The following is a 27,732-nucleotide window of genomic DNA, read 5'->3' as shown; positions in this document are numbered from 1 at the left end:
CTGACTCTGTGCTGCTTGATGAGGATGTGTATTCCTCCTTAACATATATAGTCAATGACTTTTTTGCTCCAGTATTTGAAAAAACAGATTAATTGTGACCAGATATTGCCTAATATTAATTTAAATAAGTGTATAGTAGCAAAGGCCAGAAGAAGGAAAGAATGTGTTAAAAAGTTTTTAGAGGAGTTAAGGATATTCAAGTTGGCAAAGCTTGATGAAATTCACTCTAGAGCATTTGAAAAATTTGCCAAAGCAATTCTGGAGAAATATGGACAGGGAAAGTCCCAGGGGGTGGAGACAGATGATCTGGGGGATGACAGACCTCAGTTACCTGAGTAAATGAAATGCTCAGAAAGATGTCCCGATCAATTATTACATGATCATTTGTAAGCACCTAGAGGACAAAGGGATACAAAACAGCCAACATGGATTTGTTCTAAATATGTGTCAAACTAATATAGTTTCCTTCTTTGACAGGCCAACTGGCCTGGTGGATAAGGAGGAAGTAGTAGCAATATAGCTTAATAAGGGTTTTGATGCTGTCTCACTCATAAGCAAACTAAGGAAATGTGGTTTAGATGAAATCACCACAAGGATCGCAGTCAGTTGAAATACTTTGCTGAAAGAGTAGATTTCAATAATTCTCTGTCAAACTAAGGTCATTTCAAGTGGTGCCCCTGTTTTATGCAACATTAATGATTTGCAGTAACAGGGTACTTATAAAATTTGCAGATGACACCAAGTTGACAGGGATTGCAAGCCTCTGAAGGGTAGGATCACAATTCAAAATGATCTTGTTAAATTAGAGAACTGGTCCAGAATCTACAAGATGGAATACAATGAAGTCAAGTGCAAAGTCTTATACATAGAAGAAATCGAAGACATGTATACGCGATAAGGAATAGCTGGCTAAGGAGTAATATTGTCAAAAAGAATCTGGTGGGTATAGTGGTTCACAAATCGAAAAACTGACATGTGACACTGTTACAAAAATGGCAGAACCAATTCTGGGACATGTCAACAGGAATGCAGTGAGACCTAAATGGGAATGATTCTGCTCTGCTCAAGATTGGTGCTGGTACTCCACTAGAGAGTACTGTGTCCAGTGTTGCACTTCACACTCCAAGAGTGATGTAGGCAAACTGGAAAGAATCCAGAAGGGAGTAACAAAAGTGATAACAGCTTTAGAAAATATAATATATAAGGAAAGGTTGAAGGAAATGGGTTTATTTAATCTAGAAAAAAGAAGACTATGAACGAGGCAAGACAATTGTCTTCCAATATGTAAAGGCTTGTTATAAAAATGATAGTTATCCATGTCCACTGGGGATAGAACAAGAAGTAATTGTCCTAATTTGCAGGAAAGGAGATTCACATTAGATATCAAGGAAAATGTTCTTAACTTTAAGGTTGCAAAGTACTGGAAAAGCTGCCTAGACTTCCTATGATGGAATATTCATCACTGGGAACAGGTTAGGGAATACCTGTCAGGCATGATCTATGCATTCTTGATCCTGCCTCAGTACAAGAAGATGTATTAGACATTAGAGTACAGCTACTCAACCTTTTTAGAGTCAAGGAACCCCTTGGCAAGTGCTAGCTCTTTGCTTTCACTCATTTTTTACTATGGAAATACAACAGAGCAATTCTCTTGTTGCAAGGAACTAAGACCACAGCAGGTCAGAATGGTTTTGACACTCTGGATTCCTACTTGAAATATCTAGGTTTATCTTGTGAATCGTGTGTTTGGTGTTTGTATACCTAACAGTGTTCATATTGTGCAGCACCCTTAAAACAACCTCACAGCACCCTAGGGTGCTACAGCACCTTGGTTGAGAATTGCTGGATTAGAGGATTTCTTGAGGTCTCTTCCATTTGATATTCTCTGACAACTGCCATTCCACAGTAACTCCCCTAGAGGGTAGCAGTACTTAAGGAATGGCATAGCCTTGTTAAACCCAATCATGCTAAGCACCCTGCACCTCCTGCTGAAGTGGATGGGCACTGCAGGAGCTCCGCACTGCTCAAAATCAGTACCACAGCAACTAAGGAAGGCCAGCAGCATGGCACCAGCAATCCTTCCTATAGTCTAGTCCCTCTTGCCTTCTGAGGCTGCTTACCCACACAAGCCATGCGGGTCATGTCCAACTGGAAGCCGTCAAAGCAGTCGCAGGTGTAGCCCTCACGCACACGCACGCAGCGCCCATTGTCGCAGCCATTCAGGATCCCACACTCCTCTGCCCGGAGCCCCTCAAAGCTGTTATAATACTCTGGGAATACAGAGAGGAAGTCAGCCTGAGGGGAACACACTCTGGAAAGGGGCTGTCTGCCAAAAAGGGCAATGGCAGAGCAGATCAAGAGGGGGGAAGGTAATGCGCCACGGGGCCACAGGCAGTAGATGAGAAGGACACTGATCTGGAGAAGGTGGATGGAGTGCTACTCAGACTGGCATTAAGAGAGTGGGTACAGTCTGACTCAAGAACACTTTGGGTGAGCAAGAAGCTGCCAGGAACTCCCTCCAGACACAGGCTAGATTGGAGGACATCTCCCTGTCTTTGCCAGTACTCACCTGTTTGCCCAGGCAGGTAGCGGGGTGGGGGCTGTTCTGGATGGAGCTGAGGTACATGGTCCTGAAAATCGCTGCTTGGCTCTCTTTGGGGGAGGCCAGTGTCAGGAGCTCTGTACTCAGGACCAATGTAATTGTAGAAGGACCCTAAGTCCGGGCTAGAAAGTCCAAAATGAGGGTCCTCTATGCCTGGTCCATACTCGTAGCCGGGTCTTTCTTGGAGTCCTGCCTCACTCTCAGTTTCTTGCCTGTCCCCATGACACAGAAAAGCAAAGTCCTCTGGAAGTGAAGAGGGAGGGAAAGGGCAAGTTGGTCACCATGGCACAAAAGGAAAGGGAATGACTGGGGATGCACTGAGACTGGAAAGTGGGTGCCTGAGTACAAGAGGGGGTGGGGCTGGGCAGAGAAGGCAGGACAGGACCTGGCAGTATTCAACAGGAAAAAGCTCTCTAAAAAACAAATGACTTTCTTATGCCCGGCTCTCTTCACGTCTTGTCCCAGGGGCTTTGCAATTATGATGGGATTTGCAAGGTATGCAGAACCCAGGCTCAGACCAATGACTGGCTACCTGCCACGAGAGCTCCCTGGACTGGGGCTGGGCCAGGTCCCAGGAGCTAACAGGACTTGCCCTCACCAATTCACAGAGGGAACTCAGTGCACCTAATGCTACAGGGAGTCAAACGGTGACCGAGCAAGGGCATTCTCCTTTCAGAGCCTGTACTGGCCCTGATGCCTCAGTGCAGTGACAGATGTCTCCATGCCACTGGCAATGGCATTGTTCAGACATGATAAAACAAAGATTTCATCCCTCATCTTCACCAACGCAGTTCAGCCCTGACCCCAGGGGAGCCCCAGGAGGAAGAAAGTCAATCCTGATGGCCCACCTACTCCTTGGCAGCCAGTGAGATGGCCACTTGTTGACAGCTGTTGGACTGGTATTTATGACATGGACAGCTATCCACTAGGAACAGCTAGGCAACCCCTAGTCATGTGTGCTGGCCACAGCTGGGTTTGACTAGCTGGTGTTAGGAAGTCAGAGGCCCTATTACCCTCTAAGCCAGCCTGTCCCCTCCACTGGCTGTGCATTCTCACCTGAGGCCCTGTCAGGGCACAGTGCACAGTCCTGGCTCCAGGCCTCACCATAGCCACAGCAGCACTCAGTGTAGGTGGTGTGTCGGCCTTCCAGTGGCTCATTGCACATGTAGCCAGAGACTCTCTGCCAGCAGATATCCAAGTGGACTCCAAATTCATCCAGCTCTCCTGTTAATTAAATGAACAAAGGGTGCCACAGGCCCTCTAGGTGGGCACCATACTCTGAGTCCTGATAGCTTGTAGGAAGGCACTGTGCCCCAAATCCTGGGTTCCAGCCTGCATCTAGTACTTGTTCCTGGTCCACTGCACCCAAAGTCCCACCCAAAGTACTATCCTCCCACCACATGCTTCATATACAGTGACCCCTGTGTCCTGCATTGAACTCTGCAGGCAACATCTCCCTGGAGTCTGGCACTGAGCATAGTCCCCAAGCATCTTTGCATGCACAGGCAGGCTCCCTATGAGCTCCTGTTGGCCCTTGCACTTCATATGCAATGCTCTTCTCTCCAAGGGGCAAGCTGTCGGGCCATAGGTGGAGGTAGCAATGTCCACTCCCTCCATACACCTCCACAGTGGCACATTGCACCAGGCCTGCCTGATATTTATACTCACCTGCCACACTGGACAGGTTGACACAGCGGTTGCCAGTTATATCCAGTACGAGGGGGTGGCTGCAGAAGCAGTGGTAGGAGCCGTCCGTGTTCAGACATTCACCATTCACACAAGATATCTCATTCTCACATTCATCCTGATCTGCAGCCACAAAGTCAGAGCAACCGTTAAACCAGAAAGTGAAAGCACCTTCCCACAGTGCAGGAGTCCCAGGGGAAGGCCCTCTTGCTCTCATTCAAAGAACCCAGGGATCATCTCAGCCCCTCCTTCCTCACAATGAAGGCAAGAGATTACAACTCTTTGTAACAGTGTAGGCCCTGCCAACTTCACATGACAAGGGCACTCACCCTGTCACTTCCCACCCAGCAAGGGCACTACTGTCACATAAGGAAGGAGTGGGAGAGCACAGGCCCAGGCAGGGGGGTGGGAGTGTGCCTGGTTAGGAAGAGCTGTCTCACCAACACATTCGAGGCGTCCAGGGTCATAGAGGTAGCCCAAGCTGCAGAAGCACTTGTAACCAGGCACTGTGTTCATACAGCGCCCATTCCGGCAGATCTCAGGGCCAAACATCTCACATTCATCTGCATCTGCAGAGGGAGACACAGAGAAATGCTGCCTCACTGCTCTCCAAAACTGCATGCCCAGGAGCCACAGCAGGGTGAAATCCAGTGCCTTCCATCCTGCAGGGCAGGCAGAAGCTATGGCTGTGAAAAGCCAGTTCAGTATGTCCAGAGGGGGAGTCAGCTGTGGACACAGTAGCCCACCATGGACAGCATGGGCACAGGGTTCACTGTGGGCACTGTGCATGCAATTCTTTGCTTTGCACACACCAATTAAATATGTAGTCACGTTTCTACTTGGTTTGGGAATCCAGGTTGTAGAGTGAAAGAATGAGAGGCTGAGCTAACACCACATTCCAAACCCTGCTGCAAGCGTGGCATCCAGCTCTGCTACTGGAAGGCAGGAGGCTGAATCTTTGCAGACCACAGTATAGTTACTGAAACACATGGAGCCCAAAGGGCTGAACAGAGACTGCTGAAACTTCTCATGTGTCAGCTCAGAGGGAGTCAGAGTTAGGAGTAACCCAAAGAATGGGCTCCCAATGGAAGGGGCAGTTCAGTCTTGATGCTAAGAGAGATTCATGTTCTTTCTGCCACCACCAGCTCTGTGGGATAGTTGGCCCCACAAGTTACTTCTCAGTGCAATACCCCATGATTCTAGTCAGCCCCTGATGGAGAGGAGAGAGGAAAAGGATCTGGTACCTGTATAACTCACGTGTCCAAATGGCAGAGCTCTTCCTTCAGGGATATAGCCCTTCCCAGCAGGGCAGATCTCTCCGTACTCCACTGGCCAGCACGATGGGAAAAAGGCAAAACACCCAAGAAGAGAGGGAGGAAAAACAAACAGGTAGCTCATTATTCTGACCAGTTGGGATGCAGCAAATACAATGCTTGCCCTGGCTCAGGGAAGGGGAAGGGAGTGCTGGGGCCAGAACCCTACCTGTGCCTGGTATGGGGCAGGGGAGGGTCTCACAGTTGTCACCCCAGGCTGCCCCCAGAGTGCAGCAGCACTCCTCCTTGGTGGTGTTCTTGGCCAGGACACTGTCACACAGTTGAACATCACTGATGTGGTAGTAACACTCCTTACGTTCCAGGCTGCTGCTGAGTGTTGCCATGGGCATCTCTGGGTCCCCTGGGGGCAGCAGAGAAGATGTGTGAAGCTCTGGAGCCCTCAGCAACATCACTCTACTCCCAGGACATACTCAAATGAGATCTCATCCAGACCACACCATGGCAGGTACTATCCTGGCAGCACCCTGCTCCCTCCCTCCAGCCAGATCTCACCCATGCCAACTCAGGTGGCACTGCTGTGCCAGCGTTCTACCCCTGCCCCAGCAAGATCTCACCCATGTCTGCCCGTGGCCGGCAGTGCCCTGCCTCCGTGTCATACTCCTCATGGTCGCTAGGACACAGGCACAGAAAGGATCCGTCCACGTTTTCACAGAGTGCAGTCCCACACACAGCTACCATCAGCTCACACTCATTCACATCTGCAGCACAGGACCCAGATGATATAAGGGTTTATCCATCAGAGCTGTGGCTGCCTCTATGCCCCAAGTGTCACTGCTGCTCTTTGTCCCTATGAGGCTGCCTTTCCATGACAGGAGGGAGCCCACAGATGGTCTGCAGTCCTGAACATCAAGAGAACTCCCTGGCAATGAGGCAGGATTACCCTATGGAATGGCTGGGAGCTCCCCTTGAGCTAAGTCTGGCCACAGAGCAAGAGAACTCAGTCTGCGCTGGCCCCCAGGACACAATTGGCACTGCTGCCCTCCAACAGGTGCATAGAGCAACAGAAACAAACCCACCCACCATCACCTGTCCCCTATCCCAGTGCAAGGTGCTTCTCTTACCCATTTTCCACCCCCAAGCAAGTGTCTCTGATCTGCTCCTGCATCTACCTGCATGGCAAAAGATCCCACACCCTAGAGGTGCGTCTGGAAGCCACTTGCCCCCTTATCAAAGGCCTGTTCACCTGTACATGTGCTTCACTGCCAGAGAGCTCAAGGGACTAGCCCTATAAGGGAGAAAAAGGGCACTGGGGGTGGAGGGTGAACTTTCTCTCAGTCACCCCACCGTGAAGGAGGTGTGGAGGTCCTGCTCCATGCAGTTCAGAGGGAGCTTGGACCTAGATGCCCCAGGAGGTAGCATGAAGGCATAAGCCAGAGGCACCCGGGAATTCTTACCAACACAGAGGAGCCCTGAGGGCAAATTCTCATAGCCCTGGTCACAGAGGCAACGGAAGGAGCCATCTGAGTTCTCGCAGAAGCCGTGGTTCCCACACAGTGTCTCATTGGCACACTCATCTATGTCTGCAACAGCCAGGAGGGCAGAGATCAGCACAGAGCTTGCCTCTCCCCCCGGGATGCTCCTAAACCCCTCAGGAGCAGGCAACACCAAGAGCACAGGAGCCCACAGACAGGCAGAATGACTATGCACTCTGATCCCAACTTCCTCGCTGGCTGCCATCTGCTACACATCTTCTCCCTCACAGTTCCACACACTGAGCTATGCAGCACCATGCTCAGGGATCCTCAGAGCCTACACTCAGGGGAAATATGGCCCAGTAGCACCCACACCCTTGGCATGGTAGCTTCTTGGGCTTAGACAGGGGACTTGCTGGACCCCTCACCAGCCTCTAGCTACTGTGGACCCCTCCAGGATGCCCTAAGGCTGGGAAGTATCAGGGGTGGGGCCTTGCAGATCCCAGCAAGGGGCAGAGGGAAGGGCCTTCAAATTCCATCCCCACTGCTGCAGGGCCCAGTTCCTCCACCCTTGCTGTGGGTGGGGGAGCTGCATGATTGCAGCTCAGCCCTCCCAGGAGCTGGTTTTGGTGGGCACTAAGCCAGGGTGCTAATGCAGGCCACCCCCACTTCCCTGCACAATCTTATGAGCTTTTGGGCCGTTTTCTAAGTGCATGACTAAGCCCTGGCAGTTTTCCCTTTCAAAGCTGCCCTGTGTCAGGAGCTCTAAATTCAGCCCCTGGGGCTCAGCAGGGGGAGCTGCATGCATCCAGCACAGAGCAGAGCCATCAAGACTTTACAGCCAAGCATAGCCCCTACCACCCAGCCACCCCCAGGAGAGGGAGGCACAGCCAGGCACCCCAGCAGTCAGCTGCCTTTTGGGGGGTTCCAGCACTGCAACATGATCCTAGGCCTGGAGTATGCCGTAACCTCCCTAGAACTCTCCCGGAGAGGAAAAGCAGCACAATACAGCGTCTGTTATGAAACGCCAGGACGAGAAACGTCTAGACATGAGCAGATAGTGCAGCCAGGAAAACAAGCACTCAGCATTATCTACCCTTGCGCTGGCCAAGTGCTTCCTCCTCCTCCCCATCACCAACAGCAGACCTGGCTGTTGGGTCCGCCCTGCTCTTGGTGGGGGCAGCTCTCTGCAGCCCAGTGAGCCTGCAGCAGCCCCTCCAGCCTTGTACGCACCAATGCAGTCGCCCTCCGGGGTCCGGTGGAAGCCAGGCTGGCAGCCCACAATGCAGCGGTATGAGCCCAGAGTGTTCTGGCACCTCCATGTGCCACACACAGACTCCCCATACTCATCACACTCATTCACATCTGACTCCCAGGGATGATGAGTCCAGAAAAAGGAGGAAAAAAAGGAAAGGACGGTCAGGATGGGACCCCACAAACCCAGGGGAAAACACTGGGGCAACCAAGTTCAACCCACCCTGGGCCTTTGGACAAATAAACCCTCCCCGCACAAGGCCACTGGAGGCCTGGGGCTTCCTCTGTCATCATGATACAGGGGTGGTAGGCTGAATGAGATCCTCCAAGGGCAAAGTGGAGTGGCAGAAACAACATAGCTTGGAACAGGAGTGAAGGGGTATGTGGGTCCTCCCAAGGCATCTCTGCACTGGAAAAGAGTCCCCACTTGTATCCCAGTGATCCATGTGGGAGCCTCACATCCACCAGAGTTCAGCTCTTTTTACCTATGCAGTCATCAGTTTCTTGTGAGTGCCTGAAGCCACTTTCACACAAACATCTGTAAGAGCCTTCTGTGTTCAGGCACTGGCCTTGCAGGCACCTGGACTTGTCTGCACATTCATCCACATCTGGCAGGGAAGAATCAAGAGTCAGCATGGAGCCTACATGGCTGGTGTGCACTGATCTCTGTGCCACTGGCCAGGCCATGGTCAGGGGAAGAGAGTGAATGAGGAGAGCTGGGGATAGGCAGAGTCAGGGTCCAAAGCCCTTCCCATCATACTGCCTTGTCCCCAGCCCCACACCTTGGCAGCTGACTCCCCCAGCTTCATTGGAGAAGCCAGGATCACAGATACAGAAGTAAGATCCGTGGCTGTTCAGGCACTGGCCATAGGGGCTGCAGATCCCACTACTCAGGCACTCATTCATGTCTGCAGAGGGAACAGAGCACCATGCAACCAGGTGAGTATGGCAAACAAGGAAGCCCCCCAACCAATCCATTCAGGGCAGGCCTTGGGAAGGCTTATAGCCCTGGCCAGCCACTTCACTATGGGTACAGGGCAGCCCCTCCACATTTCTCCCATGTCTGGAGTGACCTTTTGTTTGGCTAATGCTCTGAGGCAGCACCCAGAATGCTGGGATCCCTCCCACCTGGGCAGCAGTGAGACTACCCAGGTGATGCTATGAAGGGTCCTAAAGGGGAGTGAAATGGGCAGGCCTTGATGGGGCTCATACCTTCACAAATGGTGCCATTGATAAGCTCAAATCCAGTCTGGCAGAGGCAAGTATAGGAGCCCAAAGTGTTCAGACACTCTCCTCCCAAGCAGCTGGTTGTGGGGTCTTCACACTCATTAATGTCTGGCCAGGCAGAGAGACATAGTACTAAGAGTCAGAGCCAAGGTCAGCTGCCCACCCAGGCAGGTAACAATCACCTGTTGTTCAGAGACTTTCCTTGTGGCAAAGCTGCACAGCATGCTGGAGGCTGCACCCACCATCAAGTGCAGAGGGAAGAAGAAGTGCCTTGAGGAAGGAACTACCCCAGCATCTTCCACCCAGCACTCCCTCAGAACTCTGGTGCTCAACCTCAGATCTGACTGAATCCAAAGCCAACCAAATCCACAGCCCAGGCTCCTCGGTCTATGCCCAGTGCAATTCAGTGCTAAGCACCTCAGTCCTGCAGCCTGGAAGGAGACCAGAGAAGCATGAGGAGGAGCAGCCATGGGTATGCTGCCAGCAAAACTCCTGCTCCTGAGCAGGCTGCACAAGAGAGTGTGTTGGTGAAGTTCCTCAACATCCATCTCCACTTCCTAAGCTGCCTCACCCTTCCACTTCCTTGGAAGGTACCTGAATACTTTCTCAATTGCAGACTCCACTGGCTCCCCATTACCAGCCCACCACTGACCTTTCTTGGCCCTTCCTCAGTGGTCATCAATGCTCTAAGGGTTTTGCCAATAATGAAAGACCAAAGGCACCAAACCTGTCCTGTCCTAAGTGAAGGGTGGCAGGCCAATAGGCTGCAGTGATCTGCAGAATGTTAACTCCAGGGAGTGAAAATTTTGAAGGGTGACTGGAGAGAGATGGTAACTGGGAAAAGGGAGGAAAATAAGAGAGGAAACAGGCTTGGATTTCCGAGTGTAACCCTGCCCACTCCTGAGACCCAGCTGTGGGTCAAGGATTCACCAGCCCTGTCACACAGGGCCTTTTCATTCACCTGCCTCTTTGGAAACTGTGATTTGCCTCAAGTGCTGCCAGGCAAGGGCTAAGGGAAGAAATCATCTCTCAGCCTTCATCACTCCCACCCTTCCTCCAATCAGCCCAGCAGATGAGTGAAACCCTGGGCTCCCTAAGGGAAATTCTGTTTCCGCTGCTCTTGCAGGCTGCCTGGTACGGCCCTGTTTGGAAGAGCATGAATCAGAGGGAAGGACTGACTCCCCTGCCAGAACCAGCACACAGGCTGCAGAGGCCACAAATGTCATTCCCCACCTTGGCAGCTCCATTCGTCTCCCATTCACAGAACTGAGAGATGGCAATGGTGAAACTAGAAGCACTTCAGGGCAAGGCAGGGGCCTGGTCTTTCTGTCTGCAGTGTCATCTGCACTGGACCTATAACAAGCACCATTTGTTTATGCCTCAAGGTATGATCATTCCATACCACATTCAATTTCCAAATGTCTCAGGCACTAGGGATCCTACTGCTTCCCTTGAGAGGTGATCCATGGCCTAGGTTATTTATGACAGAACTCCCATGAAACCATTATCTTTCTTCAAATACAACCAGAACATTCCAGAGGAGACAAGCCCATGGGGCTGGTGAGAGAGGGACAGGATATTCTGTCAGTGGACCAGCTCCTCCTGAACAGCACCATACATCTAATAACCTTTCCTTGGTGCTCCCTCCCCAGCTGGCCCAGCAGTGAGCAAGGGGAAGTAGCACAATGGGAAAGACCCATGTGTGAGGCAGTCATGTCATGTGACAAGCCCAGAGCTGAAACAGAGTGTGCAGCCTTTCTATCGCAACAGGAGGATGGACAAATTACCTCATTTTCTACTGAGTACCTCAGATCCACAGATCCAGACATTAACCCACAGGAAAAAGAGAGGTGGTCAGTCACTTTCTCCCTCCCTACAAACAACCAGCAAACACAGCAAACCTTCTGCCACTAAGGTTTGCCCCAGAAACCTGATAAAGGAGAGCCTCTAGGTGAGAGGTTCATTTATCACCAATAAACATAAGATTCTTATGGACTCTAGTATAGAGTCACCTAAGAAGCTACAGCTTTAGAGAGTGAGACTTTCATTCCCTGCTTATCTCCAAGGCATCTTTATCACACACCTTTGACCACAACAGCACTCTGCCTGCTGATCCATCACTGGCTGGGCTCCAACTTCTAAAGTTCTGAACAGCTTCAAATCAGCACCAGAAAGCAAGACCTGCCACCAAAATGTGTCTTCCTTTGCCTAGAATCCCTCCCTCCCTGCACCACAACCCCCCCTCCAAATTCTCTGCTGCAGACCCAGTACAGGTATTGTCTCAGGGACAGGTTTAAGACCCACTATTAACCATCAGAGTCTAGGAAGCAACATTTATATCAGTGGAAGGGAGGAACAGAGGGTAGATGTAATGGATGTAATGGATGTAGTGTAGCACATGCTTGTGTTCATGGCAGGCTGCAGTCTCGGCTGTCAGGAGATACAGAACTACTATTTGAGATAATGTGTATGGGGCTTGTTCATTCATTCATTCATTCTCAGAGGTTGATGCAACTGGGGGCTGGGTAAAAAATTACAACAAGCAGCCTAACAAGTTAAACCTTCAGTCATCCACTCCCAAGGCAACATTACTGCAGATATGTGGCTCTTTCTGGTGCCTCTGGCAGTAAAAGGTTGGTGGGCAGGGAGTTCTCTGACACTTTTAATGTAGCTAATATAAACTCCTGTGAGAACAGGTCTCTCCCATGTCACTTGCCCATAACACAGCAAAAGCCTTTGAGCTATGCTTTTCTTTTTAAGCATACCCAAGCTACCACAGAGGCTTGGAATGGAACAACTAACAAGGATAAGTTTAACAATTACCAGGGTAGGCTCAAGTTCTTTTCTACAAGGTCTGCTCTGAGATTCCTCTAGGGTTTGATGGATCTCCTTGTTCAGGGAATTTTGCCTGAGGCTGAGCCTGTATTTTCTCTTCCCCATTCCTTATAATTATTATTATTGGCCTTGAATCTGCAAATGCTTAAGCAGATGCTTAACTTTAGGCATGTGAGTAACCCCAAACTTAGCAAAATATTGTAGGAGAGAAGCATTCCTGTTGACTTCAAGGGGACTAACATAACCTATTTTTAACTTCTATAAAGCTAAAGTGCTTTGTACTTTGAATGGGGGGCCTTTTTGTTTCATTGTCCTTTGGCCTACCTTCTCTTTTGCACTGGGTGTCATGGGGTTCGGTTAATATTTTTGCTTATTGCACTTTTAGCTAGTTACTTCGTAACCCTCAAACTCTCAGCTGTGTTTGCACATTGAGATCACTCTAAACTCTAAACAGGTCTCCCTGACTCCATAGTTATAGCTTAGCCAAACTAGACTCATTTTGCACATTTTACTTGTCTCCTGTTGGTCAGTCTCTGCAGCCTCTGATTAGTTTGATTGCTTTTCTCCAATTTGTTTCCAAAAGGTGCCTACGACAGCTTTCACGAGAGCTGCAAAGCAGAGCAGGACTAGTCCATCTTTCCCAAATGGTACCTCAGGGCCTCCATTTCCAGCCTGGCCTTATTTGATTCCACACTGAGTCAGAAATTCCTGGTTCACTGCCACCTGTGTCTACCATTCTTGATTCCAGCGTTTCTCCAGCCCATTGAGATCTGGGTTGGGATAATTCTCTACAGACATATGAGCTGTGTTCTAAGATTAATCTCACTCTGCTGTTCCCTGCCAGAAATTCTAATGTCTTTGGACCTATTCTTGTGACTCAGCTCCCAGTGTGGCTTGCAGCTTCTCCCAAGTTAATATCACCTGAAAATCCCATGATCTACCAGCCCTTCTCAGATAATTCCTTTCAGCACCTTCAAGTCACTCCTCACCGCACTAAACTTCGTATACTGCTGATGGACAGGGCTTAACTAACCTAATGTGTGGACAGAGATGGTGATGTAACCCATTCCTGAGAAGACAATACAGAGTACAGGAGAGTGGGTGCAAGCTGGGACATGACTGCCAGAGGCTAAATCTTACTGCACATTCACTCCTGCCTGACCTGCAGACATTGCTTGTGGGAGCGGAGAAGGCAGAGTGCAGTGGGGGCCACTTACCTTCACAGGCGCGTCTGTGGGAGGAGAGAGTGTAGCCAGAATCACAGGCTTGGCAGGTGAAGGAGCCATTTGTGTTGGTGCAGATTCCCAAGGGACAAGCAGTAGGCGAGGTGCACTCATCAATATCTGGGGAGAGAACATGCTGGAGCTCCATCTGGGGTGAAGGAGATGACGTCCCCACTCTGCTCCTCCACTGGAGCCCAACCCTGCCTGGAGGGGCTGATTCTGTCCTCCAGGTCCACACCGCAACTCACAAGAGCTTCAGACCCCTAGAGAAGTCCCTGCCCAATCCCTGCCAGTCTGGTCCTGGGGTCACTTTTCCCTGAAGCTCTCTCTAGCTCCCCACTGATCTGCACAGCCCACAGGCTGAAAAACTGAACCAGGATTCCTAGGCAGACCCTTTCCCCCATGGAGGGTCTCAGTGGGGTTTGTCACAGGAAGCTGGACTGGAGCTGCTTCAGAAATATGGGCTCCGACTCCAGCACAGGTCACTGCTGAGAGATGAAGACACAAAGCCACAGACCCAACCTCAGTGAGGCCGGTTACAGCCACAATCTGGCCATGAGTTCCACGCAGGGTGAAGGGTTCTAGCCCTGGGCCCCACCAATTGCCTGCAAGTGTGGTCCCTTTCCCCACCAGAGGGATCCACTCATCAGGCCCTGGAAGATACCTTCACATGTGCTGCCATTTCTTGACAGGGCATAGCCAGCATCACAGGCCATGCAGGAGAAGGAGCCCTCAGTGTTGATGCAGGGTCCCGAGAGGCAGGTGCTATGGGTTGCACATTCATTGATATCTATATAAACCCACAACCCAGAGTGAGAGCCGGACAGGGAGAGAAGGAATTGTGTCTGTGAGCTTGGGAGGAAAAAGGGTTTGCTCTCACAGTTCCACCTGCATTGAGGGGCACAGATCAATAATGAGGAATAATGAGAATCTCAAAACCTAGCTATGAGGACTGGAGAGGTGTTACTGGCAGCAGGACCATGCACTCAGGAACATCTCAAGGTAAATGACATTGTACTTCATGGAAGGAATACTGCAGACTCCAGTAGGAGTCAGATCAGGCCCAGGGGTTTCCGTCACAGGCTTGAATACCTTGGCAGTTCTTCTCATCAGCTGTCACCTCATAGCCATGGTAACAAGAGCACCTGAAGGAACCATCAAGGTTGATGCACAGTCCATGAGCACAGGTCTTCTTGGAGAGGCACTCATCATCATCTGCATGACAAAGCAGAGGGGAATGGGTCAAACCATGAGCTGCAGTGCTCAGAAATCCCTTGGGACAGAATCCCAGGGCTACTCTGTGCAACCCAGGAAAGGGCTCAGGGGACAGACTCTTGCCTCACTACAGAAAGACTCATGGCACCTACCCATACTCTTATTACAGGCCCCAGGGTAGTGGCACATTAGAACCACAGAAGGGCATAGGGCTCTAAGTGCAAGAGGGAGCTTCCAGGAGTTGAACTGGGCCCCTGCTGAAAGCAGCTCTTGGCTTCTTACCAATGCATCTCCCATTCACTGCCTGGTATCCATCTGCACAGCTGAGACACTCATAGGAGCCTTCTGTGTTGACACACTTCGCAGTGGGGCAGGTTCTAGGGTCAGCACATTCATCAACATCTGCAAGGAAACATGCTTTTGTCAGTTCCTGGAACAGAGGTGTACACAGAGGCAAAGTACAGGCCCAGTGAAAGTGTCCTCTGCAGGTGGGACCCAAGAGTTCACCTCCAGAAGAAATGACTGTGATGCCTAAGGAAGGACTCATCAGTGTGATGAGCTTCCTGGGGTTTTCATGAGTCCCATTATAATTTGTTTGTCTTGTGTCCCACCCTTGCTGGGATGCTTAGCAGAACGACTATGATGCACTGGAAACAGCCATGCACACATTATGAGATCCATGTACTTGCCAATCCGGGGTCCAAAATAGGTTTGACCCAGCATGGCATTCTTATGTTCTTCTCCAGAATCAAAAGGCATTCCCTTTCTAGCTCAAGACAAGTGACTGAACTAAATATTCATTGAGGGCCAAGCCTCAAAAGGAACATATGGGGAGAATGAGTTCCCTTCTCCCATACCAGGGTGGGGCATCCCACAGGCAGAGGGGACAGGTGGAGGAAGGGGAAGTGCCTGGCTGAATCAACAGGGTGAGAATTTGCAAGGCCTTTCCATTTGCCTAGAACTGGTGGTGATGGGAGGTGGTTGGCACAAGTGCAGAAGCTCCTCCCATGGGGGAAGGGAGGTTAGCACACTCACCTTCACACTGCCCTCTGTGGCTCAGGACATAGCCCTCATCACACTCACAGCAGTAGGAGCTGGGAATGTTGATGCATTGCCCCCACAAGCATACACTGCACTGCTCACACTCGTCCTGATTTGTCAATGTGCAGCATTGTGTCCATTCAGTGAACTGGGCTGGGCCAGGGCTGCTGGAGCTGAGCTGGTGGGTGTACTCTTGACTCTGCCTGTCTGACAGTTTGGGCCTCCCTTCTCCACTCCCAAACCCTCTGTATGCATACTCTCCTCCTCTTATTCACATCCCTGCTCAGAGTCAATTTCTGCCATGATATGCCACCCACAAAGAATAGCACTGCCAGGATCGGTGCATGGCCAGAGTCCCCCAAGCCCAGGTCATGCACATCTTTGCCCTGCCTTGGTTAAGCCCCTACCTGCTGCTGTTCTTCATCTCTATATGTTATGTCAGGTTGCAGGTATTTGAGACAGGGGCTTCCTATTTACTCAGCAAAGGGTCCTGCTAATCACAAACACAGAAAAGTAGTAGGAATTCTCCACAAGAACAGGAGAGGACATTTTGCTGAGGTCCTGTGCCCCTTACACTGTTATCAGGAGAAGGACAACTGGAGAATGGCCTCCCACCCTGGGACACAGGGTGAGGAATGCAGCAGATGGGTAAAGTAGGTTCAACATCCCTGTCCCATGGGACCAGATTAGTCTCCAGGTTTCTTGGAGGAAAAGGCTTGGCTACGTGTGGCTTTCTACTCTGGATGCATTCCCTTAGCTTGTGTAGCTCCCTGCCCTGTGGAGAACTGAAGAAGGCAGCAAGGAGAATGCAGTGCCCATTCCCTTCAGAGGGAGGGATCCTTTCAGGGCAGGTGGAAGGAGGAGCATGTTGGCATGTTTTATATGAAGACAGGACTCCTCATTACCCAGGAAACATGAAACTGAGGGAGGTTACATGAAGCTTTTAGGCAAAGTCTCCCCTTCCCTCCCTCTAGCTGGGGTATGGACAGTAGATAGTGCCAGGTGACACATAACATACCCTGACAAGTCTGTCTGTCCTGGGAGGCAAGTGAAGTGTAGCCTGAGAAGCAGAGGCAGGAGTAGGAGCCCACGTTGTTGATGCACTGACCCTTCCCTGCACAGGGATCTCTCAAACACTCATCATCATCTGGGTACAAAGGAAAGGGTAGTGTCACCAGTAGTTCCCCTACTCCTACAGCTATCCCTGGGGCCATCTCCCTTCCAGTCCTCATGATGTGAGCAGGTGCCCTGGGGTTCCCTTCTTCTCAGCCCACTCAGAATTTCTGCTAGCTGACACCTACCAGGGCACCACATGGACTAGGAAGACCCTTTGGTCTGCTACACAACTCTGAGGGAAGCATCCCCACAACTGGACGGGGAGCAAAAGTTCTACCCTTCAACCCTCTGCCACAGAGGAGAGCTGGGGAAGGAGGTCCTAGAAAATGTTCTCAAGCCAGGACAAGTCCCCCTGTGTGATCCACTTCGGCAGGCTGGGCTGTGGTCTGGCAGTCCCCTGGCAGGGCCCTGGCTCAGCAAGGCTCCACACCCAGGAGTCAGCTTGGGGCTTGCACTGCCCAGCCTCTCACCCTTGCGCCTGGCTAGGTAGGACTTGCTCTCTGCCTCCTGAGATGAATTCTAGAGTGATATCTTCCCTCTGGCTTCTCCCCTCAAGAAACAGCAGAGCCACTAACATACCAATGCAGTAGGGGTGGCTGGGATGTAGCCGGTAGCCAGGGTCACACAAGCAGGTGTATCCAACTGGTATGTTTATACAAGTGCCTGGGCCACATGTTCTGGGGACAGCAGCACATCTATCGATCTCTGAAATGGAGACAGGGCAGGGTCAGTGCTGGGACTGGCATGGGCCCCAGCTCCCCACTCTCCCAAGACTTTCCCTCTTCCACAGCCCTGCACACAAAACTCTCTCAGCCAAACCACCTGCACCATCCCCACTTCACAGACAGAAGCCAAAACAGTGCCTAGTCTCTCTCCTGTGCCTTAAGACAGCCATTGTGAATGGGCTTAGGGGAAGGATATGGCTTTCCTGGGCCCCCAGATTCTTCCTGATGAGCACTGCTGAGCTGAGGGAAAGCAGGATGCTGAGAACGTCAGACTCCAGTTTCACCAGCCCCACCCCTAGCACCAGCCATGGAATATGGGAAGTCCTCAGAGACCCAAGATAAAAACAGAACACCAGCTTTGTAAGGCTTCTGCAGGCATAAGGCTCCCCTGTTCAGCCTTGTAACCAGAGGGGAAAAGAAAAGGCAAGCACATTCAAGGGGGGCTTCATTTGATGGCAGGCCCTGAGGGCTACTTGTGAGCTGCTTCTATTTTTGCTGCCTCCAGCTGGGGTCAGTGAATGTAGGAGGGACAAGGAACAAGGGGAGGCCAGCAAAGACGGACCCCCTCACTCTCTCCCCAAGCACTTTGACAGTTCCATTGCCAAACCCGCACTCAAACAAAAGGCTATTGAGGGAAGTACATTCCACAGCAAGGTGACTATGCCAGGCGTTCTCCCAAAGGTGCTTCCGGAGGGGCAGGGACAGCACTCCCAGACACTTAGGCAACCCTGGAACAACAGAGCTGCTATTGTCTATGAAGTAAACAAGCCTCCCCTGGGAGCCACATACTTCCCCTTCCACTACAACATCCAGATGACTCAACCCTCGCTGCAGCAGGAACAATGCCAAAGCCACTGCAGAGACCGCGTGATTCCCCCGCGTGATTCCCCTTCCCTGGGAGTCACCACCACCCTGCATTAGACAAACTGAATGCAGATGGGAGAGGGTGCTGAGAGCCAAACGATCTGTTCTTTGGACAGGAGCGCTCTCACACCCCTGGGCAGCTGTCTGGATCTTCCAAAGGAATCCTCCAGGGCTGGACATGCCAATGTCACTTGCAGGGTATGGGAAAGGGGGACGTTTCTACAGTGAGCTCAGGTCATATTTATCCTTAGCATCTGACAGTGGCAGCAGGTCTGAGAGCTATAGGCAGGGCAGCTCTAGCTGACGCACCTGCAATCTGTGTTGCTGTTAACTCTTGGGCAGTGTCCTCCCCTTCTGCGTCACGGCCTGGCTGGGCAGGAAGGTGAGAGGAGGTCTCCTCTACTACAGATGAAAGAGATATTTTTTTAAACTTTCATTTTAAACCAGCTAAAAACAAAAGGTAAAATTGCACAAGTGTGTGGTCAGGCACAGGAACAAATGTCAACCAGAGCCAGGAGTCCCCATGCCTGTGTGATCTGGCCATGTGAAGAGAGCAGGTGGGAAAGGGCAGGTGTTGGGGTCAGGCCCCAGCTCTGCAGCCAAGATCCAGGTTGCTACAATGATATCATGAGACAATCTTGTCATTGAATCCAGGCTCATTCACATTATTCAGCAGACACAGCGCAGCCAGACAGCCTGTGGCTGCCTGTTGGGGATATATGACTCCATTGACTGTTCTGGAGCCCAGCACTCAGACACCTTGCGTGCAAACAGAATGCTGAGCCCCTGCCTGAGGTTGAAGGTATGGCTCTGCCTATCCATCTAATCATAGTTCGGCCCTACAGCCCCCTCATCTCTCTCCTCCCATGCTAGAGGCACTGCAGCAGCCCTTCCCAGCCCACAGCCCAGCACTTCCATGCAACACTACCATTTTGATGCAATATACTAGGACAGTGGGGGCAACATTTTTGCCATTTGTAACACAAATTAGCCCTGAATCCTCCCCAAGTGCCACTCTGATCTCCTTCCCCTGCCCAATCTGTTGCTCTGCTTTCTGCTCCCTGCCCTGTGCTCTCTGCCTGATCTGCATCCCCAATCTGTCACATACCACACATCAAGACTGCCCATGTCATTTATGGCATACATGCTACAAGTTGCCCACCCATGAATTAAGAAATCAGGCAGCACGTAATACATCTACGTTTGCATGCCTCAAGACTTTCCAATGAACCAACTCTTGCCCGTTCTTTCTTCTCTATTTACAGTTTGATCACATGCCAGCTAGGTACTCACCAGTGTACACCGTAGGCTCCGGGGTGGCATCAGCAGTGCCCTTTGGGTGAGAAATATAAAATTTAGCTCTTATTAAACCCCCTAAAGATGTCCTTGGCCAAGAGGCAATTTCCCTGGGAGATAAACTTTTGTCTTTACCAGAAGAGACCTGCCCATTGCTGACTGCCCTTCCATATTAAGGGCACTGTAACAGGAGGTGAGGCTGCTGGTGGTGGTAAGCCACAGTCAATACCTCAGTGCTGAGCGTGATCTTAAACCAGCGGTTCTCAACCTTTTTAGACTCCAGGCACCTCTCACAGACTCGAGCCCCCGTGGGAAAACGCCAGCTCTTAGTTTTTACTCATTTTTTGACTGAGGAAAAATACTAGATCAATTCTTCTGTTGCAAAGAACTCAGAAAGGCCACAGCAGGGCAGAATGCTTTTGACACTGTGGATTCCTATTTGAAATCTCTGGGTTTATCTTGTGAATCATGTATGCACACCTAACCATGCTAGCACTACACGGTGCTCCAGTGGTACCCTGGTTGTAAATCACTGTCTTAAACAAAGTGCTAGCCTTACATAGGGCCCTTCTGGATTTCTGTGTTCTATTTCCTCAAAATCCCTCCCACAGTCTTATTTCACAGTTATGCATCTCAGGGTGAGGTATCTGCACACTTCAGTAATCCCAAAGGGGGCCTGTCTAATTCTGTGATGCTGACAAATCTATCATGCCCTCAGAACCTGCGTCGGGCAAACAATTCTCTGGTAGAAATCATCAAAAGGATTGTCAGTGAAGTCAAACATGTTTTCCCTAAAGGAAATGTAGGGGGTACTTACTGAAAGTCCTAACACCTCCTTTGAAGGGGTGCAGAGTACTAGATTTTAGCAAAAGATTCCTTTATTCAGAATGTTAATCAATCATTAACATTTAGTAGGTGTTAACAGTAACAAACCAAAGCAATTTTAAGTAGTCTGCCTAAAGCTCCCTCTCCTATCCATAGCTCAGCTCTCACCTTCCTGGCTCTTGGACAGTCAGCCTTTCACTAATTATCTAATCTTCAGGGAAAGCCTGAACTAGGGAGGAGGTGGTTAGCATCGTAGCCTGGGGGATGGTTTCAAGCCACAGACTTCCAGTGAAATGCTGGGAAGTCATTTTGACTCTCTGTGCTTCAGCTCCTCATCTAGAAAATTAAGATAATGGCATCTCCTCACCTTCCCTGATGCTGTGGGAATAAACACACTGAAGACTAGGAGGTACTGAGACAGGGGCTCTGAGTATGGGGTCACAGGAGATTTCAGGAATGATAGGGCTTGAATTTCTAAAGCCAAAAATAGAAATATCAGTCTCTGAACAAATCTCTTCATAAATAAGAAAAAAAAAGTTGGGGGGAGGGGAGTGGAGAGGAGGCACAGCTCCTGTTTTTGTGTTTTCAAGCTGCCTTTATATCATGCTTTTAAAGTTTTAATGTCAGACAAAACTCCCAAATCTCTTCTGAAGAGAAAAACCCTCTCTACACCCTGGCCAGCTCCAGGGCAGTGTCAGCTGCCTGCCCCACCCCCCCAACCCACCAGACCAAAGTGAGGAGTGCAAATGCTAATACTCAAATCCTGCAGTAGGTCTGGGGTAGGTATCAATGTCTGGTTGTCAGCATGCTTATCTGCCTATGGCAGGACTTTGGTGAACTTTTGGTCAGTAGCTCTACCCTATAGAGGCTCAGCCCTTACTCCTCACTGCTCCAACTCAGCCATGGTCAGGGTTTCTCATGCCTTTAAATAATGAGGGTTAAATTTCCTTCCCCTGAAGTTGGTCACAAATGCACCCCACCCCTCTCAGCACGACCTGTGCTCACCTGCACATCTGGAGAGGAACCTGGAAAACAAAACAGCGCATGGTGGGTTTGGGAGCAAGACACCTCAGAACCCTCTGCCCACCAGTGAACCTTCTCTGCCCTGACACTGTTTCCTGTTCCTTCCAGAACAAGAGCAAATGTGCTGAGCTTCCCCAGTCCCAGCTCTTCAAACAGCACCAGTACAGATGCATTCTGATAACAGCCCCATTGCTCTTGCGCTGCAGTGCAGCAGGATTACTGCCCAGGGATACACAGTTGGCACCAAGCCCACCTGGACCCACAGGCCTACTCCACAGGCCACACCCGAAGTCACTGTAGCTTCTATGTATGGAGGCAGCCTGGCCATTCAGCAACAACACCACTTTGGGGCAGGTAGTCCATGAGTCTGGAACTCCAAACCTCCCATTTTTCTCAGGGCCTGACAGCTCTAAACAGGTCATTTCCTTTAACCCTGGAGGCCAGGGGCAAAACAGCACCTCTCAGAGCTGTGGAGCTGCACCTAGTTCCTCTTCAGCCAAAAGCAGTCACTGGACAGAACAGGTGGAAGGTTGCAATGGAAAATTCATGGACTCCTACCCACAGGCACAGTGGCTACTAATGCTCAGTTATAGCCTCAGCAACCCTCTCCCACTGAGGTGCCAGCACTGGGCATGGTACCTGTGCCTTCACCCCTAGGACTCTCCTGCAGCTGTGGCATTCTTGCTGCCCAGCCAGATGTCTTGTTGCTGCTCTTCCCCTGCTCCTCTGAGCTGAAGGACAGCTCTTCTGCCTCGGCCTTTCTCATGGACAGACGGATATCAGAGCTGGAATAGGTGTAGCCATGCCCTGCCGGGCAAATCTCCTTGAAGGCTTCTGCAAGGGAAACACAGGCAAAGGTTAAAAAGTAAGGAAAGGGGATGTTGTGGAGACTACCGAGGGCAGGCAGAATCAGTGGAGAGCACACAGGTTTGTCCAACAAGATAAACAAACTGAAAGGGTAGTTTTCTGCTATAGGACATGGCCAAACCTATATTATGCATGTGCATGCACATATGCTTCAATTTCCCCCATCTTTTAGGGTTAAGCTATGGCAACCCTATGAAGGTTAGGACATGCTTGGGTTGCATCCATGATAGAGTGTGGTCTGAAGGGTGGATGTTCCCAACAGGATGATTCTTCTTGCAGGACTGACTGTGTTTCTAACGAAGTCTGGTTAGCATTTACAGGTACTGATATAATTGAATTTTTTTGGTTCAGTGCTACCAGGGGGTCACACTGGGAAACAGGTTTCTATCTGTGTTTCAACTAAGATTGCTAAAGGAAAAAGCCAAATACATGGAGGCAGGTGGGAGGGGATGAGCCTGGGTAATGGATAAATGGCTACAAAGCTGCAAGGCCAGGGAAGCTTCAGGGAATCTACAGCATTCTGAGCCTTTGAGATCTGCATGTGTCTGAGGTTGCTTTGCCAACACAAATTACAGACTGTTCAGAGTCCCCTGGCACCCTGTGCCTTTTTCTCTGTGGCACATAAGATGTGATGAGTACTAATCACCTGCAACTAGTGCCTCAGGCTCTTATTACTTCAGGAAAGGAGGAAGCCCTCACTTGAGAGGAGGCAGAGATGAAAGGGACTGTCAGGTCAAGCTGGACACAGGAAAAGTGGTGGTCTCTCTCTAGGGCACTGCTGTCTGGGCACTGCTGAAGGCTACCTGCCAGGTCCCCCCTTCCCCTCAAGATTTTCCTCAGTCCACTCCCTGTGAAGCTTGCTGACCTGTGGAGAGACTTCAGGACTGGAATCTGTTCTGCTCCAACCCAATCCCCAGAGCTGTAGGTTGCTGTCACCTAAGATACATGTACAGGGCACAACCCAGGACCATACTGAGATACCCAAGCTAGCCTGGGGCAAAAGTAGTCCAGCTGCATTAGTCTGGTGCTTCACTCTGGCTGATATAACCTTCAGAGAAGTGGGGTAAGTTAGTCACTGCAGAGTGCTGTCCTGAAGAAGTTACTCTGCCTCTGGTACCTGAGCTAACTTGTTCAGGGCTTGTTGGGTGTCTCTTCACAGTAATGCATTGTGCTTTGCAGACACAGCCCCTGGCCAGCAATCTGAGGGACAGAACTTTCTGTACTGGCCTGTGCCCTTCACGCTCAGTCTCTCTCAGACTATTCACACCCACTTCTCAGGGTGCCTGGGAAAGAGAATCAAAAAAGCACAAAGGAATTTGTGCTAGCTGTGCACCAAGGAGCTACAAGAATGTGAGAGCCAAAGGCAGCCTGAGCTCCAGGCCTACCATGCTGGGCAAAGCTGGAACAGGCCCAGCTCTCACCTGAGCCAGGCAGAGGGCACCTTTCACAATTCCTCCCCCATCCTTTGCCAACACGGCTACAGCAGCAGATCTGTTTGGTGATGTGTTGGATGAGCGGTAGGGTGCAGACACCTCCTGCTGCTGAGCGATAGCACAGCCCCTGCTCCATGGATACTGCTTTGTCCGCTGAAACATAACAGAGGGTTAGTGCCTGAGGGAGAGCTCTACCACTGCATTCATCAAAATGGAAAGGGTGCAGCTTAGCCTCAACTTTCAGACCTTTCCCAGGTTTTCCCTCCATATTTATCAGCTCCTCTGCCTTTCATAGATTTCATAGACATTAGGGATGGAAGGGACCTTGGAAAATCATTGAGTCCAGCCCCCTGCCCCAGGGGCAGGATGTCAGCAGGCATCATAGGGTCCCAGCAAGATAAACATCCAGATATCTCTTGAAGGCATTCAAAGTAGGTGCTTGAACCACCCCCGGCAGCAATCTATTCCAAACCTTGGGGGCTCGGACAGTAAAGAAGTTCTTCCTTATGTCCAGCCTGAAACGGTCATGGAGGAGTTTGTGACTGTTCAACCTTGTCATCCCTTGGGGTGCTCTGGCGAACAGATGTTCCCCCAGATCCTGGTAAGCACCCCTGATAAACTTATAGGTGGCCACCAGATCACCCCTGAGCCTGTGCTCTTCCAGGCTGAAGAGTCCCATGGCTCTCAGCTTCTCTTCATAAGGTCTGTTTTTCTGACCTCTGATCATGTGCGTGGCTCTCCTCTGCACCCTCTCAAGCTTCTCCACATCCTTTTTGAATTGTGGAGCCCAAAACTGGATGCAGCATTCCAACTGCAGCCTCACCAAGGCTGAGTACAACGGGAGCCATATTGGACCAGTCCTTCCACATCACTGCAGCTTCTGTCCATCATACATCTGGCTCTCCCTCACAATTGCCCTGGTCCCTTTCACATTTGGGATGACCTCCCAGCACTGATCCACTGGGCCATTTCCAGCCCTTGGTCCAATCCCACTATTGTCATCATGCCAAGAATGCAGCCAGCTGCCGATGGCAAGGGAAAAAGACAGCAGGCAGGGCTGAGGTATACTTACTTCAGCACCTGGCATGTTAAGGTTGCCTCTCTTCCCCATTGCAAACATTACATATTGCATAATCACAGATGAACCAGGGAAGGAAAGGAGTGAGAACCCCAAGCACCCTTATGGGAGTAGAGCCCTGGGATACGCATTCATGCATACTTTTATGCATGGGGCCATGAATGCACACTCCCTAGTCCATGTGCACACACAGACACAGAGACCAGGGTACTCATTCATAAGGGACCATTTGAGCAAGATGCACACAAAGGCGCACACATGGCATGCTCCACACCTTCCATCTGTCCCAAGCTCTGATGATTCGTACTCAAAGTTCAGGGAGTTGTTACCAGGGATTCCAGGCAGCTGCTTCCAACAGTGCCAGTCTGAGTCTCCAAAGCACTTACAGACACAGTGACTGCGGGAAGGATCCAGCATGGTGCCAGGTCTGCAAGTGCAGCGGAAGCTCCCACGGGTGTTCACACACTCAGCTTCTTTACACAGACCAGGCATCACACACTCATTGATATCTGCACAGAAGGAGAAAACAGAATAAGCCAAGATGATCCACATGCTGTACTGTGCCTCACATGTCACTTGGTTTTGCCAAGGCACTGCACTCTGTCCCCTGCTCATTCTGCATTTGATGTAAGGGGTCAGGTTAACCTGCAGAGCTCTTCATGAGCAAATAGCAAATGCAGAGCTTCTCAGGAGCTTGTTAGCCTTGCATCTCCTTACTGCTGCATTCCCCTGGCTCATCCAGTTGGGATTGCTCACTGTGTGCTGCCCAGCTGTGGAACCAGTAGAGTGTGCACACTGAGCTAGGTGGTATCTCAGGCACTTGGCCTCACTAGCTGGACTGTAAGCTGGGGCATTGATTTTCCAGGTGATTTCAGACACTCCTCCACAAAATGGCCCTTCCTAAAATCTCCTGCCCCCTTGTCCCAGGGGCCTGTCTTGTTTGCCTCCTAGCTAAGTTCCCCTGAATCCTGACCAAATTGTTCCCCTTGGTTCTCTCTGCATTTGCCTTCAGAATGAATTTTTACTTAACTTAGGGCAGGGCACACACACAAGTTACCATAAGGGAGAGAAGGGTAGGATTCTGCTGCATGCCAGCTGCTCCACAGTAACTATCCATGTGCACACTCTTACCCCTTAATAAGGAAAGCCAGTCTGCAGCAGCTTACCCCCTCTTCCCCTGAAGGCTGCTTGTCCTAATGTGGTTTACTTTTCAATTACCATGGGTAAGAGTGTTCACACAGGCAGTTGCTGCAGCACAGCTGATGCACAGTAAAGTCCTGCTCTCCTCTGACTCACAGTAAGTTGTTAGTGTGCCCATGCTGCAAGTCTCTGGGGTTATCCACATGGAAATGGATCTTGGCTCATGGAAAGGAATGACCCTCCACATTACTGGCCTTTGTCCTTGCTCTCTTGGATCAAGCTAGTAGTCCTTGCTAGTCTGGCACCACACCTGCCCTATGGTATTAGGCCGAGTCTATCTAACCCAGCATCATATGTGCAGCTGCACAGAATCCAGTGGTCCAGTGACGTAGGTGGCATTCATGCTGTGAACTGCCTGAGAGGATTTTCTTTCTGTGGTGACCGCAATCCTATACGTGCTGTGCACTGCTGGGCAGGTGCTGCTGCACAGTTGGCTCTTAAGTGACTGCTCTTCTCAGGAATCCTTATGCCAAACAGATGTGTTACTGCTTGGGGCTATCCTGGTCACTCATTTTGAAAACTCTCAGGAGCATGTGCATTAGGCCTTGACTGCCAGCCAGTCTCATCCTCTCACTCCAGTCCCCTTAAAGGCCAGGCTGGGCCACTGTCTGCAAAGGATGAAGTCAGGAATCCAAGAGTACCAGTGTGCAGCAACGCCTTTGAAACCTGCCCTTGGGCTGAGCTCCCAGTCCAGGTGATCTGTCAGAGGAGCAGAAGGCAAGTCTCCTGCCTATCAGTGCTGCAGCTCATGCTGGGGATGTCATCAGGCCAGCTGACAGCTGCAGATTCCTAGTCTCACCTCTCCCACCAATTCACTGTGTGATTTCAGCCCAGTTCTTTTCCTGTGATAAGGCAAGGAATTTTCTAGATAAAAATATGTCTCTCTTTGTTGTTTAGGTCTAGATTTGATATGATGCCATACCAGAAATCAGTGGTGAAGCTGGTGTTGAGCAGAACTGTAAAGTGGGTGAGAAGGGAGATGGTGACATCTATGTCCAAAGGGGAACTATCAGACTGGAAGGAGGTTAATACTGAAGTGCCTCCACGAGCTTAGTATTTTCATTAATTACTCTGACACAGAACAGGGAGCAGGCTGATGATGTGTTGAGGGTACAAAGTTTAGAAGCATTCTTGATACAGAAGAAGACTGGAATATAACACAGGAAGAACCAAGAGACCTTCAGAACTAAAAATTCAGTAGTACAAAATGCCAGATCCTGCATTTATGGACTAATAACAAGAACTTCAGCTATAAGCTGGGGTCACATCAGTTGAAGAGTAGGGAGCAGGAGAAGGTCTGAGCTCATCTGGAATACTGTGTATATTTCTGGCTCACCATGTAAGAAAGCATGACAGTACAACATGTTGGATGGCTGACGGGTCTTGAGGGTAACCATCATGGGGGAATCATCACCATGCACCACCCTGGGGGCTCTCACCCCTATGCTATGTTACAGGTTTATCAGCAGCATGGAA

At 50.5% G+C, this 27,732-nt stretch overlaps 1 protein-coding gene across 9 annotated transcripts in view; it reads right to left on the bottom strand.

Annotated features, from left to right (window-relative positions):
* LTBP2 (latent transforming growth factor beta binding protein 2) overlaps nt 1-27,732 on the bottom strand; it is a 150,335-nt gene that overhangs the window by 4,821 nt on the left and 117,782 nt on the right. For 2 of the 9 annotated variants that reach the window (XM_019518811.1, XM_019518812.1), the window contains 24 exons: nt 25,443-25,565; nt 23,967-24,131; nt 22,318-22,512; nt 21,661-21,680; nt 19,828-19,867; nt 18,844-18,936; nt 17,525-17,650; nt 16,848-16,976; nt 15,071-15,190; nt 14,666-14,788; nt 13,568-13,693; nt 9,501-9,623; nt 9,071-9,196; nt 8,774-8,896; nt 8,268-8,399; nt 7,017-7,142; nt 6,177-6,320; nt 5,771-5,962; nt 5,533-5,616; nt 4,729-4,857; nt 4,271-4,411; nt 3,659-3,826; nt 2,570-2,845; nt 2,121-2,270 (listed from right to left, as the gene is read on the bottom strand). In XM_019518811.1, the coding sequence (XP_019374356.1) occupies nt 2,121-2,270; nt 2,570-2,845; nt 3,659-3,826; nt 4,271-4,411; nt 4,729-4,857; nt 5,533-5,616; nt 5,771-5,962; nt 6,177-6,320; nt 7,017-7,142; nt 8,268-8,399; nt 8,774-8,896; nt 9,071-9,196; nt 9,501-9,623; nt 13,568-13,693; nt 14,666-14,788; nt 15,071-15,190; nt 16,848-16,976; nt 17,525-17,650; nt 18,844-18,936; nt 19,828-19,867; nt 21,661-21,680; nt 22,318-22,512; nt 23,967-24,131; nt 25,443-25,565 (3,174 nt within the window). The remainder of the gene's footprint in view (nt 1-2,120; nt 2,271-2,569; nt 2,846-3,658; nt 3,827-4,270; nt 4,412-4,728; nt 4,858-5,532; nt 5,617-5,770; nt 5,963-6,176; nt 6,321-7,016; nt 7,143-8,267; nt 8,400-8,773; nt 8,897-9,070; nt 9,197-9,500; nt 9,624-13,567; nt 13,694-14,665; nt 14,789-15,070; nt 15,191-16,847; nt 16,977-17,524; nt 17,651-18,843; nt 18,937-19,827; nt 19,868-21,660; nt 21,681-22,317; nt 22,513-23,966; nt 24,132-25,442; nt 25,566-27,732) is intronic. The other 7 variants (XM_019518815.1, XM_019518814.1, XM_019518816.1 and 4 more) reach the window with 7 other exon arrangements.

This window comes from Gavialis gangeticus, unplaced genomic scaffold, assembly GCF_001723915.1.
Source record: "Gavialis gangeticus isolate Ggan-Ray unplaced genomic scaffold, GavGan_comp1, whole genome shotgun sequence".
In the NCBI taxonomy this organism is placed as follows: Eukaryota; Metazoa; Chordata; order Crocodylia; family Gavialidae; genus Gavialis; species Gavialis gangeticus.
Note: the sequence above shows the minus strand (reverse complement) of the source record. Positions and strands in the feature narration are given on the sequence as shown.